This window comes from Phascolarctos cinereus, unplaced genomic scaffold (genome assembly GCF_003287225.1).
Source record: "Phascolarctos cinereus isolate Bilbo 61053 unplaced genomic scaffold, phaCin_HiC Scaffold_4;HRSCAF=312, whole genome shotgun sequence".
NCBI lineage: Eukaryota > Metazoa > Chordata > Mammalia > Diprotodontia > Phascolarctidae > Phascolarctos > Phascolarctos cinereus.
Window position 1 is genome coordinate 488,843,802 of NW_027555847.1, and position 17,868 is coordinate 488,861,669.

The following is a 17,868-nucleotide window of genomic DNA, read 5'->3' on the forward strand; positions in this document are numbered from 1 at the left end:
GTATCTCCAAGCCTTATATTCATCCTCTTCTGAAAAATCTGTCTTGTTAAAAAGTATCACACAGAAAAATACCATCCTCCAAATATGGTTTGACCAGGGCAGAATGCAGTGCACTGTCATCTCCCTCGTCTTGAACACTATCCTTTTCTTAATGCACCCCAATGTCACAGTAGCTCTTTGGGAAGCTGTATCACACTGTTGACTCTTGTTCAGCTGGTCCTTCTCCTCATTAGATTGTTAAATTCCTAAAAGCAGGCCCAAGGTCATTTCTACATTTTATATCTATATTTCATATCCCCAGCATTTAGCATAGTGGTTAAAACATAGTAGCTGCTTGATAATTTTTTTTTTCAATGAATGAATGATTTGGGAGCTTAGAGATTCCATGTCTAGTTTTTGTTCTTTGGACAACTGGCTGAGTGATCTTGGATCACTTATATATCTACAGACATCATTTTCCTCATAAGGAAATCAGAGCATTCAATTCAATTCAGTTCAATCTAGTTCAGTTCAATTGAAAAACAAACATTTATTAATCATTTCATGTTTGCAATTCACAGTGTTAGGAACTGAGAATACAAAAAAAAAAAAAGAAATTAGTCCCTGCCTTCAGGAACTTATATTCCACTGTGGGTAGGGAGGTTTATATGTCATGTATACAAACAGGTACAAACTAAATGCAGTTATACAAATTCATTTCAAGGGGGAGAAAGCACTAATTTCTAATGGTATAAGGAAAAGCTTGGTGAAGGTAGTGGCATTGATTGCTAAGGTTCTTTTCAGCTCTACAATGCTATACTTTTTAAGCATTTGCTTTTAAATAGCTGATTCTTCTCAGGTGTATTCTGCTGGAAAGTGGAAAAGGTGTGACACCCATATCCTTGATGTGATGTTTGACCATTTAAAAATTAATCACATAGATTTTGTAGACAGCTTCAAAATGACCTTGTATTTTCCACAATAAGCTGTATGCTTGCTTTATTTTGCATTATTTTGTGTGAAAATAGCCTCTTGCCAAAGTATATAGGTATTTTAGTAATGGTTGCTATTCAAGTCTACCTATTACTAGAATAGATTTTTGAATTCTAGTCTTAAGAAGAATAATGGAAGAACATGCCATGAAATAGAAACTTTTGTCTCAGAAGGTGTGAACTACAAAGTTGTGACATATCTGGGAGAATCTATCAGTATGAAAAGGATTGCATAAGCAGTAGGTAAAAGACAGGGAAAACAGCATAAATTGGTGGAAAATACAAAACCAGGAAGAAGCTTTTGTGGTATTTAATCATAGAAAAAGCAAGCTTCTTAAAAGAAAGCTATGCCTCAAAGATCATTATATTTCTCATTCTGGCCTAGATTTCTTATGTCTTTTAACAAATTTAGATTGAACAAATTTCATTGATTCTTATAGCTTTCTTAAGATTTCATCAACTTTATGGTTGGAAGGTATTTTATTATTTCAGGAATTATTCTAAGGCAATTAAAAATATTGTTGCCCTTTGATTTTTACATCACCAACATTTCCTCTTTCATATTGGACCTTTCCTTAGAACAAAGAAAAACACTTAAGAAAAGCCAACCAGTGCAGGGGCTACATCTGACACCATAGCCCATTGCAAGCCTATAGGCCTTAGTTCTCTGTTGAGAGGAGGAAGATATATATTCTTATTACTTTTCTAGACCTAAAATTGATTTTTTTTTCTCTTACAGTCTCATCTGAGTTAGACTGCTTTTTAGTGTTGTTATTGCCTATATATTGTAATCACCATGTATATTGTTCTCTTGGTTTGCTTTTATTTCATATGCTACATCTTTACATGTTTCTCTGTCTTCACATTTGTTATTTCTTATGATGCAGTAATATTACATCATGTTCATATACCACAATTTATTTGGCCATTTCCCAATCTATGGGCATCCATTTTTTTTGGGGGGGTTCCTAGTTTTTTTTCTTACTACCATAAAGACAGCTGCTATGATTATTTTATTATGTATAGGACCTTTATGCCGTTGACCTGAGATCACTGGGTCAATTTATTATCTTTTTTGGGGCATAACTCCAAATCATTTTACAAATGGCTGGCTTAATCTGTAACTCCACCCTCAATTTACTATTATACTTATAGACCTTTCCAACATTGATCTGATTTAAAAAAATAATAATATCTTTGTCAATTTTCTGTGTATGAGGTAAACTTCAAAATTATATTAATTTTCATTACTTTTATTAGTGATTTTGGACAATTTTTCATGGGAATTACCAGCAACCACTAAAGACAATTGTTCTAAATCACCAATAATAAAACAAGTTAAAATTAAGGTAACTCTAAGGCAAATTCAAAGATTTTAAAAAATAGGTACTATTAAAGATGTAAAATAGGAAATTTTGTTTCTTCACTGCCTTAAGATTTTCTATTTGCAATTTGTAGTGAAATATGGCTTCGGAATAGCCAAACTAAAGACCTTGTCACTTCCACACTTGTGTGTATCCCCTCCCAAACCTCAATCAATTTCTCCATTGCTTAGGTAATTTTCTGGTGCTATCTACTACTTTCTGGGGAAAGAGGACATCTTTTGAAGGCTGTGCCTCTAAATTTGTTACACTTTTCTCAGAACTTTTCCTGCAGTGTATATCCTTTCTCTTGTGTCCAATCCAGTATTATGTGCTCAAATGACAAAAGGACACAAATCATTCTACCCCAGCATAATGTACCACACTCTGAGCAAAAAATTGGTAAATTACAAGTGCAGTGAATTCATGATTTCATGTTCCTAACTTCAGTCCATCTTAGATGCATACACAGATCTTACTTTTATTTTCAGTTCTACTTCATGTTCTGAAATGAATCTCAATCTCCAAACCTTTTCGATCACTTGAGAAGTAAAGCCCTTACATTAGGTTCCATACTCGTCTTCCCTTTGTAACTACTTTAGCCCCAACAAGAGCTGTCTACAGAAAATAAACTCCCCTCTTTTCTCAAGTTTTCCCTGGGTTACATTCCTAGAGAAGACAGAATAGTAATAATAATAAATAATGTTTGTATAGTGCTTTAAGGCTTGCAAAGCACCTTATCAATATTGCTCCATTTCCTCTCTCACACTAACAATGGGAATTAGGTGCTGTTATTATCCCTATTTAACAGAAAAGGAAACTGAGACAGACAGAAGTTAAACTGCCTGCCTAGGATCACCCAGCTAGTGTCTGAGGCAGGAGGTGACCTCTGGTCTTCCCGACTCTAGCTCCAACACTCTATCCACTGAACTAGTTGACTCATTGCTGTAGAGTGCTAGCTAAATCTGAGACCAAGAAGTCTGGATTCAAATCTTGACTCTAACACTTAAGAGGTGTGTGACCTTGGACAAGTTAATCAACCTCTCTAAGCCTCAGTTTATTCATTTGTAAAATGGAGAAAATAATATCTATGTTATCTCTCACAGGGTTGCTGTAAGGCTCATTGGACATAACATTCATAAAACAAACTTTATAAAAATATATAAATGTCAGGTTACCATTGAAATGTCTAAATTAAATTTGTATCCCCCCCCACACTCTACCCTACAGTGAAATGTAAACCCCTTGGACTTTTTTTTTTATTCCTTGTTGTTAACACATAGTAGGGGCTTATTAAGTTGTCATACTGAATTAAGGTTTCATTGTTCTAAAAGTTTTCTTATATTTTCTGAACCTAGTTTTTCCAAAGTGATATCTTTACTGCTGTTCCCCTCTGTCTTTTCCCTTCACACATGTAGCCTCAACACTGACTTCTTTCTTAACCTATTGCCAATAAGTCTTATCTCCAGGTAATCATTGTTTATTCTCTTGTCTCTTTTAAAAATACTAGTATAGATATTAATGTCTCTAAAACCCAAATTATATTTTACCCTTCTAGCCCTTAGCTAAATGTATTAATTTCAATATATATGTAATTGGGGGGAATGAGTGAATGCATTGCCCTTCTGAGTTATAGCCAATTCTCAAAGCACACAGATAACATGGGTTGTTGAGTGCTGAAATAAGCCCCTAAACTTCATACTGCCAATGATTTCAGTTTTCTTTTTCTCCAAGAGTAATTACAGAATGATTAACAAATATAAAAATTGGTGAGTTTTGTTTTTCTTTTTGTTTTGTTTTGTTTTGTTTGTTAATGTCTTTCTATTTATGTCTACTCTAGGGTAAAGGTGCTAAGAATCAGGGAAATAATGACAGGTAGAAAATCAAGAAACCTAGATAATTTACCAACTGGTTAATTGCTCTTAATAACTAAGGATGATTTGTACCTTCACTCTGCAGTAGCCACGTGTTTCAGCTCAGTGGTGAAAGGTTCCTCAATCTCAAGATATCAGACGACTAAAGCTCATTTTGCTTAGGACTGAACATATGGTCAAGCAATGTTTATCCAGGTTTCATTTTGTTGGGATTGGCCTCTTAGTAACATGGACTTTGTTTATGGAGAGAAAGGATGACAAGGCTAGGTAATTATAACTGTCCATTCAATGAAGAAACAAAGAATTGGAATTCAGTATTATTTTGTCACCTGTGGTGAGAAAAAAAATACACACACACACACACACACAAAATGAATGGCCAAATAAAAACATAATAAATAACAGTATTTACTGTTAATAGAAATTTATTTACATCAGGTCAGAGGACTATAATTTTCCTTTAGATGTGGTATTTTGCCTGTCCTTGAAAAAAATAATTCTTTGTTTACACTACCTAGAAAAAACAGGATTTGTGTTTTGTTTTTCTTTCATCTTAAAGAATGTCAGCAACTCTAATGCTGAAGAAGGAATCCTAGAGATCAAAACTCTTTAATAATGCCTATAATTATATATTTTTTCATACAATAATCATACATCCCTTTATTAATTAATGTCAGAATGTTAGAGTTTGAAATTACCTTGGAGACAATGTAGTCCAACTTCTAGTTTTATACATAAGGAAAATGAGGTAAAGAAAGAAGTGACTTCCCAAGTTACACAGGGGAAAAGTTAGAGTTAAGAGTTGTCTCTCTCAAATCTATTACCAATTGCATTTTTACCTCTCATACTCCCTTCCTCCACCAGTACAGTACCAGTACCAGTAAGTTGGATGACTTGACATTCCTTTTAAATCTTTCCCTTTTCCCATGTTCTTGTCTTTGTTCCTGAATGTAATGACTTTCATTGAATTTCCCTATATTAAATCCTACCTGTAATTGTATCCCAAATGAAATGTCACTTTCTCCATGAAGCCTTTCCCGACCACCCACCCCAAAATGAGCTCATCTTTCTCTGTATCCAGAAGCAACCACTGTCTCTAGTGGGGTTGATAGTTTTTTCCTGTTATTTTATTGTTCTAATTGAACAAATCTACTTGTTGATCCTCCTGACTTCACATAATTAATCTGCTAAAGGATGGAGAAGGATGACTGATGGTTATGGGGGTCTAGCTGCAATTATAATCTGCCAGTCACCTACTCTGGCAGGGGGTGGTGGGATGGTATGGGGTGGAACCTTGAAAGTCCTGAAATCAGGGTGCTTTTAAAAATATAAGTCTTTAGGATTTTCTGCTTTTTTAGGATTTTTAGGATTTTTCTGTGTCCTCACCTTTCTTCCTCTCTTCTTTCTTCCTTTCCTGCTTTTTTCCCTCCCTCCTTTCCTTCCTAATTGGCAACCTTTAGTGTCTATTTGATTTCTAGACCCTTTACTGAAATTGTTCACCAGCATATCAATTATAGTAATTGCAGTGGTGATTTTCATGATTAGCACACACATCTTTTTTCTAATAACTGAACTGAAGTCATGTCAGGTGCTAACTAATTTCATTTATTGATCCTGAACGAGTAGATTTAAATAGACAGTGCTCTCATGTGTTGTTCTTCTATTGAATTCCCTCATTGACTTTTAAAGAAAAATGTAAAGCATCAAAGGTTTTTGATAAATGTCATATTCAATATTTTTGAGAACATGGTTTTTTTATTCCCTGCATGACAAATGCCAAGAAACTTTCCTTCACTGCTCTCACTAATGGCTTACTACTTTGGATGGAATAATTTGTCATTCTCTGTGTCCATTTTTTTTTACAACTGACATTTCATACTGTGATGTGCATTATCCCACCTGTCACCCTGACAGAACCATAACTAGGTTGGGGGGAATGGGACTTTGCCCTAGGTTTCCAACAGTTGGGGGTGGATGGGTGGTATGTGCTCCTTCCTGAAGCAGCACTGTTTGTGATTCTCTCTGCTGCTATGAATGACTATATAGCATTACCACCCCTAAGACTCCGATGTCATGCAGTCTTTTTGGGCATCTCCTCCTCCCCAACCCCGTCAAGATGTGTAAGTTGAACCCTCTTAAGAATGGGCCATCTCTTCTCTCAGCACAGCTGTATCCAGAATCAGAATTTCCTCTGTCCTTCTGTCTCCATATCAACCTAATTTGCCCTAGGCGTAATTTCCAGTTCTGACTTTGCAATCTGATCCAGTTTTCAGGAAGAGCTCTGAACAGAGGAGGAAGTAAGGATATCTGGATCACTTTAGATCTTATGGTTTAATTATCTTATGGTTCTTATGAGTTAATCCTTCATTATTTGACTTCCTTATGGTACTTAAACCATACTTACAGTTACCTTTCAAACTGATCCTGTATTACCTGAGAGGCAGAATGATATAATGCAAAGAAAGAGTGCTGGATTTAGTCTCAGGAAGACCGGTGTTCAAATTCTGCCACTTACATTTATGAACTGTGTAACCATGGACAAGTCATATAACTTCTCAAAGCCTCAGTTTCTTCATCTACAAAACAGGGAAAACAGAACATGCACAAACTATGGATTAGTTGCAACACTCAAAATGTATTAAAACACTTTAGATAGATACTTTAAAATGCTACATAAATGTCATTATTGTTCACAAGAAGGTGCATGACAGAACTTTAGAATGAATCATAATTTTATTTTATCATGATGATGTTAATATTCTTAAGATTGTTTTGTATTGCTCATTTCACAGATAACAAGGACTGATTGATAGCATTAGATGTATTTTTATATACATGTGTCATAATTTCCCAACATGCAAGTTCCTTGTGGGTGTAGAATTGAATTGTATTTGAACAGAGTTGACCATACAACACTGATGAGTTTAGTCTTTGCGGACCAAGTTTTGTTTCCTCAGTGCCTTTTATATGTTCCGATTAGACCAGTTTAATAAAAAAAAAAACATAGTTTGAAAAGAGAATTTCCAATAGATACAATATATCTGTTTGATGGTTATTAATAACATTAGCACCAACATGTTAATTTCACAGGGGAGAAAATAATTTATCAGAATTGTGACAATATTCATGTTCTTAGTTAATATTTTGTCTGATTAATCAAGTCCTTTTTATTTAAGGATATATACCATGAGAGGAATGGAGACTCTTTAAGCCACAGTGTATCTTCATTCCGTCCATTCTCTGTATCACCAACATAGTTTAGGCATTTATTACCTCTCTATTTTACTATTACAGTAGACTCTTAACTGATCTATCTCTAGTGCCTCTCTCTTTCTACTCCAGTTTATCCTGCACAGTGCCTCTAAGTTAATCTTTCTATGGCACAGTTTTATCATGCCATTTCCTTGCTCAAAACCCTCCAATAACTCATTGCCTGCTGAATAAAGTCTGGACTCTAGTTTAGCATCCAAGGTCCTTACCAGCTGGTCCCAGCCTAACTTTCCAGATCTTTTTCACACGTATACCCTTTTCTATAGTTTAACTTGACTTCCCACTGTTCCCTGAACATGCTTTACAATGAAAAATATCACTTGTTCTATATATCTTGTCTTCTACTAGATTGTAAGCTCTATGAGAGCAAGAGCTATGTCTTATTTATTGTTATATTCCCTGGAGCTCCCTAGGATAACATTCATTAGATTTCATTGGACTATTTGTTGAATTAATAAACAAATGTATAAACTTCTGGAATTGAGGGTTTATAAAATATACCTAATATTTAGTTGCACTAATTAACTTATACCTAAAAAACTTCCTCTAGCAATTTTTAAAAAGTTTTACATTTGGTTGTATACACATCATGCAAGGAAATAAAATACAATTAAAAATAAAATGATGAGGTCCTATTTGATGAAATTGGTAGCTGTGTTGAATGACCAGGTGATTTTTTCCCCATGTCCTTAGGATTCTAAATGTAATTTAGAGGTAGAGGTAGGAATCTTCATTTACTACGTAGGATGGTTAGCTTCATGATTTTAAAAAATGTTTAATCAGATTTCACCAAAGAAGATGTTACATGCTTATCAAAAGTTATTTATTAATTTTGCATTCCTTATCTGTTTTCCAGGATGGAGTAGGGGTAGATGAGAAGCTGTCTTTAAGGCGAGTAGCTGTGGTCGAAGATTTCTTTGACATTATCTATTCCATGCATGTGGAAACAGGGCCCAATGGAGAACAAATCAGAAAACATGCTGGACAGAAGAGAACGTACAAAGCAGTAAGTAAAAGAAAAAAGCATCTGAAAATATCTCGTATATATTTATAAAGGGTGCGTTAAGTATTTAAGACTTTATATCCATCACAATATAGTTTATAGCCAAACAATATTCACAACTTTAGTTTAGCTATATAATCTATATTTTATGTTATGTGCCTATGAAACATACATTAAGATAGTATTATATTATATACAGATGAAACCTGCTTATATTGCCCTGACATTCCGGCAAATATATTATTTTAATTTGGAAGTTTCAACAATGGCTATAACCAATACACAATGAGCTATAAACAGAATTGGGTATCACTAGGATACATATCATTATGGATATTATTTACATTTTAGAGTAAAAATTTTTAATATCTTTACAGTAAAAGAATATGTGAACAACTGATTTAATATTCTCTCAATTGACCAGATGAACATATTCTGTTATGAAATTATAAATAATTTCTCTTATCTAATGACATTTATAGGTCTATCTAGATACTTTAATTCAACTTTTTATTTAATTAAGCTATTTTGTTATAAAATTAGATTTAGCAAATTCACATCCTCCTATAAATATTTCATTGTCCTTTTCCAAAAAAAGGTACTAAAGCATAAATCTATGTGCTTCTAACGTGAAAAAAAAATACATTCCATGGACAAAATAGTGATTGATCCATAATTAATGAGCCTTTGTTTTTTGGCTACTGCTATCTTCATTATTTTCAGCTATATTGATACATAATATCAGCCTGGATGCATTTTTTCTTTACAGATACAGAAAAAGTGTGAAATGTTCAAAGTTTCAAATACAGGTACTTATGTTTGAAAATTAGCTACTGAGCATAAGAAATAGCTTCTTTTCCATAACTATTTTTTGCTATATTGCTAGGGTCATATCAGATCTTTAGAGTTGCATAATAACCCTAAATATATGTTGTATTTATTCCCTTATCCCCATGGTTTTGTTTCCTGGCTGTTTCCAAATTGCATGGTATTTGGGCAGGCACTTTAGCAAGTTTTCTCACCTAATTCTGCCAAATAAAGATCACTTTTACTTTCATCTTAGAAGATTTTCTATCATTACTAATGATAGTTGCTCAATTATTTTAGTATTTTGATATAAGCTAATATTCATTGAACACACTAATTTTCACTTATCTTTTAAGCCAGGCTTGAATCCCCGGTCATCACTAGAAAAGAGTAAATGCATTTAACTACTAATCTCACTAACTGCATTCTTTTATGGTATTTCACTTGTATGAAACAGATTTGTGAATTTTAAGTTTCAGTGAGACTTTTCATCAATGGAATACCAAAATACAGTATGTTAAATTAAACTAAAAACCTGCCTTTTTGCACAGTGGTACGTTATCCAGTATACAATATGTGCTAAAAGCAATTTTTTACAGTTTAGTCTTTGAAACACCTTCACTAGAGACTTTTTATTGTTGCAGTAATATGACTTAATAATATAGGCCAACATCTCTCTCTCTTTATGTAATTCTATATTAGCTTTCTTACAGGATTATATGGAGAGAATCTGATCCATAGTCCATGCAAGACATCCATTTAAATTACTTTGTTATAGTATTTCATTTTGTATTAACTATATAAGAATGTTGTTTGCATTATTTTATTGGAGAAACAACTTGAGGAGTATAAGAAGCATCTTAAACTTGGTGTATTCCCTGATGAGAATGGATCTTGAAACCAGTTCAAATTTGAATCCCTCCCAATGGTTTCCCTTTACTTCTGTGCCTTTCCCAGCATGCATTTATTCCTCCCTGTAACTGGTAGTCTTCTTTCTGACATTGCCAAGGTTCCTATTCCTTTGCTCTCTAGTATATTTATATTATATCCCAGTAGTGTAGGTCTTTTATTCCAAGTATCAATAATTAATTACAGAAAAAGTCACCAGTGCAAGCAAAATAATGTGCATTCTATAAAGTGAAGTGTTCATTTAATAGACAATAAAACTATATAATTTTTCATAGAGCTTTAAGGACTGTAATGGCTCCAACCTGTTAATATGTTATTTTCTCTAAGAATTATTGTCATTATAAAGGACATTCATGGAGTATACTGGATAGCTAAAATTTCTTTTTAATTTCAACATTGCAACTCATAGAACAGTCTCCATTATATTCATTATTTTCTTCTCCCCTTCATTCCTCCTCCTCCTTCCAGCTCAACCAATAAAACCAAATACTCTTAATCACATGACTAATCACTAGTGTATTATCTTCATTCTTAGTATTATGGTCAATATAGTCTACATTTTTGCATATCTAGTTTATATCTTGTCATTGTGAAGGAAATGGTTTTTATGTTGGGTTGATATGGGAATAGTATTTAGTTTTATATAGTTATAAGACATCATTCCCTGAAATATCTAGTTGCTGCACAGATTACACATATTTCACCATGATCTGAATTTAGGTACCTGCTTTCTATTTTACATAGACTTTTCTGAAAATCCTCATGAAATGACACATTTAGGAATTTAAAAAGGCTATCTGATCCAACAGGATTATATTTTCAGTCTTGTTTCATTCTGATATCTTCTTTTGCTTTTAATGTATGTGAGTATGTATGTTACTAATATAATGAGCAGATACACAAATGTATCCCATGTAACGCATACCAGTGCAGTTAGCTCTTGATTATTTCCAGTCATGAAGAGGGAACAGTAGTGTGGATACTCTAAAACTGCATTTAGTAACTAAAGACAAAACAAAACAAAAACACTTCTTTAGGGGCTTGGGATGTGCTTTTGTATCTAAAAGTGAATTGGGGCAGCTAGGTGGCACAGTGGATAGAGCACTGGTCCTGGATTCAGGAGGACCTGAGTTCAAATGTGACCTCAGACACACAACATTTACTAGCTGTGTGACCCTGGGCAAGTCACTTAAACCCCCATTGCCCAACCAAAATAAATAAACAAATAAATAAAAGTGAATCTCAGGATTTTTGATGATTGAGGATTTTACTTCAAAGAAAATAGTGACGCCGTAGTATCAAAGAAGAACTGTGATATTTTACAATTTCCCAGTCCTTATTCATACCAGATCTTCCCTGCCACCAACAAATGCTAGAAATAGACCCCTTTCTCTTAGCTGTCCCTCTTCCCCAGGCTTTGTAGATCTGGTTCCTGTAAAACTCCCTCTAGAACTCAGATTGTTTAAATATTTGAATTTGAAAGGGTGCCCCTGTTCAATGCAAAGTAAAAATGGGCAATGGCAGTAGAACAAATAATTAAGTAGAGTTGGTGCTGTCAAAAAAGGGAGCTGTATGTGTTGTTTCCCTAGCAAAGAACAAGTGACTAAGCAGATTATCTCAGGTAAAAATTATATTTGCTGTTGATAAGCCACAAATATAAACAAATGTGAATGATAGATCATATATTTGCTTATGTGCAAAACTGCTGATTAGGACACTGGTTCACTAAAGTAACAACCAACTACAGTGGATGGATGGACCCAGGAAGCAATTTAAATAGCTGTGCCAACTGCTATTACAGTTGTAGTCGTTTATGTTACCATGACTCAAAGCTTGAAAGATAAGGGTAGTGCCAAACATTAACTCCTCACTCTTAGTGTGGTCAGGCGCCTTTGGTCTCTTGGAAAAATCCCAGTTTAGCCTAATTTCTAGCCATTTTCTGTCTAAGTGGAAATTGATGTTTTCCCTGAATTGCTGAGTAGGAAAGTAGAGGTTCAAGTCTCATTGTTCCTGGAAGCCTTTGCTGCCTTCCAGAAGAAACTGAAGTTATGTGCTGAGTTTGGCCTCTTCTCAATCTACATTAAGAACAAAGTTTTCCCTGAAGAGGCAAGAGACAGGGCAGTGAGGGAGAATGGGCAACGGAAAAGAATATGGCAGGTGAAAATGAGGGGGGGAAAGTATACAAAAAGACAGAAGGAGGAAAGTGTGGAACATGATATATTAAAACGGAGATGTAAAGAAGGAAAGCAGGAGTTTGTTTACATGTCTTTGTGTGAAGGGTGTTTTGTAATTGTGTACATATAGTTTCTGTGTGTGTCTTGGCAAGTAGACTCACAAGTATTTTACATTGTCTGCAGTTATTTTAAATAGAATTTTTTTCTGCTGGGTTTTGTTGGTAATATATAGAAATGTTGCTCATTTGTATAAGTTTATTTTATATCCCACAACTTTGCTAAAGTTATTGTTTTGATTAGCTTTTTAGTTGATTCTCTAGCATTTTCTAAGTATAGCATTATACCATCTGCAAAGAGTTATAGTTTTGTTTCCTTATTGCCAATGCTTATTCCTTTAATTTCTTTTTCTTTTCTTACTGATATAACTAGCATTTTCTAACAAAGTATTGAATAATAACACGATAATGGAAATCTTTGCTTCACCCCTGATGCTATTGGAAAGGCTTCTAGTTTATCCCCATTATAGACAATGTTTGCTCGTGGTTTTAGGCAGATATGACTTCTCATTTTAAGAAAAGTTCCATTTATTCCAGTGTTTTTTGGTGCTTTTAATAGGAATGGGTGTTACATCATGTCAAAAGCTTTTCTGCATTTATTGATATAATCATAATTTTTGTTATTTTTTTATTGATATGGTCAATTATGCTTAAAATTTTCTTAATATTGAATCAGCTTTGCATTTCTGGTATATATCCAGCTCGGTCATAGTGTATGATCTTTGGGATATATTGCTGTAGTGTCCTTGCCAGTATTTTATTTAGAAATTTTGCATCAATATTCATTAGGGAAATTGGTGTATAGTTTTCTTTCTTTGTTTTTGCTCTTTATATATCAAAAACTATATTTATGTCTTAGATGGTATTTGGTAGTACTCTTTGTTTATCTATTTTTTCAAACAGCTTTTATAATATTGAAATTAATTATTCTTTAAATGTTTGGTAGAATTTTCTTATAAATCCATCTAGTTTTGTTTTGTTTTTCTCTAGGGAGCTCATTTATGGTTTGCTCAATTTCTTTTTCTGAGATAAGTTATTTAAGTGTCCTATTTCCTATTCTTTTAATCTGGGAAATGTATATTTTTGTAAATATTCATCTATTTTATTTAGACTATCAGTTTTGTTGTCATATACTGGGGCAAAATAGTTCCTAGTAATTGCTTTAATTTAATTTTCATTGATTATATATTCACTCTTCAATTTTAATACTGGTAATTTGCTTTTCTTTCTTTTTTAAAAATCAAATTCACCAATGTATTATCAATTTGGGGGTTATTTTTAATAAAATCAGCTCCATTTTATTTATTATTTTTACTTGATAATTTCATTAATCTTTTTTAATTTTCAGGATTTTTACTTTCAGTATTTAGTTGGGATTTTAAATTTATTTTTATTTCTATTTTTTTAGTTGCATGACCAATTCATTGATCTGCTCTTTTTCTCTTTTATTGATATAAACATTTAGAGACATATATTTCCCCCTAAGTACTACTTTGGCTGCATTCCACATATTTTGATATGTTGTCTCATTGTTGTCATTATCTATAATGAAATTATTGCATGTTTCTATGATTTATTCTTTGATCCTTTCATTCTTTAGGATTAGATTATTTAGTTTCCAATTAATTTTTAATTCAAATTTCAAGGGGTCTGCATTGTATGCTATTTTTATTGCATATGGTCCAGAAAGGGCAAATTTAATATTTCTTTCTTTCTACATTTGTTTATCAGGTTTTTATGCCCTAATACATGGTTAATTTTTGTGAAGGTGCCATGTGCAGCTCAGAAGGAGTTATATTCTATCCTATTCCCATTCAGTTTTCTCCAGCAGCCTATCACATCTCAGTTTTCTAAAATTCTATTCATTTAACTTTTTTCTTATTTATTTTATGGTTAGATTTCTCTGGGTCTAAGAAGAGTAAATTGAGGTTCCCTACTGTATAGTTTTACTGTTTTTACTGTCTATTTCCTCCTGAAACTCATTTAATTTTTCCTTCAAAGTTTGGATTCTATGCTTTTTGGTGAATATATTCAGCCTTGATATTCATTCATTGTCTATAATACTTTGTAGCAAAATGTAGTATTTCTGATTGTCTCTTTTGATTAGGTCTATTTTTACCGTTGCTTCATTTCAGATCGTAATTGCTCCCCTGCCTTTTTTACTTCAGCTGAAGCATAATACATTCTGTTCCCATTCTTTATTTTAATTCTGTGTGTCTTTATATTTCAATCGTGTCTCTTATAAACAACATATTGTTGCATTTTGGTTTCTAGTCTATTCTACTATTCTCTTTCATTTGGTGATTGAGTTAATCCCATTCACACTCACCATTATTACTGGTAACTGTATTTCCAACCATCTTCTCCTCTTCTATTTATCCTTTTTTTAAACTCTATCCCTTCCTTAAAATTCTGTTTTACTTCTGACCACTACTTCCCTCAATTTACCTTCCCTCTTATTACCCCACACCCCCTTTGTCTTAACCTTTTCTCCTCCTGCTTCTCTGATGGGTAAGATGAATTTCTATATCCAACTCTGTGTGTGCGTATATTTATCTAGATATGCATACATATATATATATATATATATATATATATATGTGTGTGTGTGTGTGTGTGTGTGTGTGTATGTGTGTGTATATATATGTATATGTATGTATATGTGTGTGTATATATGTGTGTGTGTGTGTGTGTGATACATAGTATATAGGTAGATAGATATCTGTATCTTTATCTATCTATTTATCTGTCTGTCTGACTGTCTATTCTTCTATCTTTGAACCAGTTCAGGTAAGAGGGAAATTCAAGTGTTTACTTTCCCCCCTCTCATTTTGCTCTCTGTTTTAAACTCTTCCCACTTTACCTCTTTTATGTAAGATAATTTTCCTCATTCCTTCACTCCCTTTCCCATTCTCCCAGTACATCCCTCTTTCACATCCTTCTATTTTTCTTTTGAGATCATCCCAACATAATAGACTCACACTATGTCCTCTGTCTAAATAGACTCCTTCTTACTGTCCTAATGATGATAAAGTTCTTAGAGATTCTATGTATAATCTTCCCATTTGAGAATGTTAACAGTTTAACATTAAGTCCCTTATAATTTCTCACTCTCTCTCACGTATAGCTGTCCATGCTGCCATCCTGCTTTTGTCTCTGTGTGAATGTTGCATGGTCCTGGGTCTTTGCAGCTTGAGCTGATTTCAGCATACTTATCCCAGCTTCTACATGAACACAGAGGCAAGCCTGCTGGTAGAGGTTATCAGTCTGTATTTTTCCATGGAAAAAGGGAAGGAAGCCAGAATCATCGATATTACCTTGTCTCCAGATTCTGTTAGAGAACGTCTTCCTCATTGTTTGAATTCCCTACCATCGCTACTGTGAAAAATTAACACTGGAGAAGTTACTGGCTCACATTTATACCTATACACATGAGAGAAGCCCCAGGTGGGAAGATGATCAAAACACTCAACTGTCCTTGGCTCTTCTCCTGAGTCTTTAGCTCTCTGCCTTTGCTTGACTCTTTTAGTTCTTTCTGAGATTCTGAGCTGAAACAGCTTCTGTGACCTCCAGGCCTGGCCTTCTAGCTATGTTGGCCTAGGTGTGTACAAATCCCTTTTCTCCTGGGATCAGATAAGACAAGTTTGAATTTTCAAAGGGGAAAATTACAAGGAAATGAAAATGAAACAAAACAATTCAGAAGCATAGAAACAAATGTTTCTATGTTGTTTAGTTTGCTTTTATAGATTCCTTTTCTAATGCATAATCGCAAACTGGCTTGGCTGGAACATAGCGTCCTAGACACTTTTCCTCAGTCTTATTTTTGCCTCTGCCTTTCTTAGGGATAGATCTTAGAATGAGCAGGGCAGCCACTTAACCTGAAGGAGACAAGTTGTAAACATTGCTAGGTCCAGTGGGATTTTCAGTCTTTTCCCAAAGCTGTTCTGTTTCCTAGTTCTGAGTGTTAGGGCTGTCCCCAGGGTTGTTCTTGCTGACCCTAGAATTTCTTGTATTATTCCTTACCTGAAAGCTGCTTCCTTCATTTAGTTCTGCCCTCTCCACTTCTCCCCCCCCCACTAAAATTTTTTATCACTCTGGATACATAGGAGTCTTATTTTCTTCCCAGAACATTCCTTTTTTCCTTGTCATTGACCAGGAGCAGGTGCCCTGGATGGTTCCACAATTCAACATGTATTTATCAAGGATCTACTCTATACAATGCACTGCAGGGATACAGAGATGAATAAAATGCACACAGTTTCTGCCCTCATGGAGTTTTCAGTCTTGTCAAGGGATAAAACAAGCATGTAAATAATTATAACAAAAGGCAAAATATATTCAAGTACTGTAAGAGGTAGGGCAGCTAGGTGGTACAGTGGATAGAGTGCTGGGCCTGGAGTCAGGAAGACTCATCTTCATGAGTTCAAATCCAGCCTCAGACTTACTAGCTGTGTGACCCTGGGCAAGTCATTTAACCCTGTTTGTCTCAGTTCCTCATCTGTAGAATGAGCTGGAGAAGAAAATGGCAAACCATTCCAGGATCTTTGCCAAGAAAACCCCAAATGAGTTCCCAATAAAGAGTTGGGAATGACTGAAAAATGACCAAACCAAACCATAGGAGATATAAATAGGTGTTACAGAGGCTCATAGGCAGGAGCAATCTCGTCCAGTTTGAGGCCACATAAAGAAGGGGTCATTTATGCTGGTCCTTAGAGAATGGGTATAATTTTGACAAGGAGATACGGGGGGGAGGGTTTTCTAAGCACTTGCTGGATTTCTGTAATACTTAGCTTCTTCATCTACTATCAATCAAACAATAACTTATTAAGAGCCTACTATATTCCAGACACTGTGCTGAGCACTGGGGATGCAAAAAGACACGAAGACAGTCTTTGTCCTCATGGGGCTTACAGTTTAATTGGGGAATGCCATCAGGCCTAATCTCTTTAGCAGGCCATATGTGGCTTCCACTGTGGGCATACCCTTCCTTGGAGCTTGCCTGTATTACAGAGACAGGCCTCATTCCTTCCTTCACCAAAGCTTCAGTCCTCTCTTGGATAACTTGATAAATTGCCTTTTCACGTCCATGGAGCAGCCAGGCCCCAGTGACTGGGAGGTCCAGAGCTCGGTGAAGCTTTTCCTTCTACTTCTGAGGTTCTCTCTCTTTTCTTTTTTCATTCCTTAGTTACCCATCACAGAATAGTTTCATATTACTACCCCTCACATACTACATGTTCCCACCAAAGTGGCCTGCTTGGTGTTTCCTGCAATGGCGTCCCATCTCTGTTGCCATGCTTTTGCCCAGGCCGTTCCTTGTTGCCCTTACACATTTTTGCCTCTTGGAAAATACCTAGCCCCCTTTATGGATCAGCTCCAATATTGCCTGTCTCCCCTTCCCCCCCCCAGTTAATGTTCTTTCCTCATCACCCAGTAAATTACTTTG

General features: G+C 34.7%; 1 protein-coding gene across 2 annotated transcripts in view; it reads left to right on the top strand.

Moving 5' to 3' along the window:
- The window catches only part of NOL4 (nucleolar protein 4), a 449,007-nt gene that overhangs the window by 80,941 nt on the left and 350,198 nt on the right, over positions 1 to 17,868 (top strand). For both annotated transcript variants that reach the window (XM_078153441.1, XM_078153440.1), the window contains exon 2: positions 8,333 to 8,482. In XM_078153441.1, the coding sequence (XP_078009567.1) occupies positions 8,333 to 8,482 (150 nt within the window). The remainder of the gene's footprint in view (positions 1 to 8,332; positions 8,483 to 17,868) is intronic.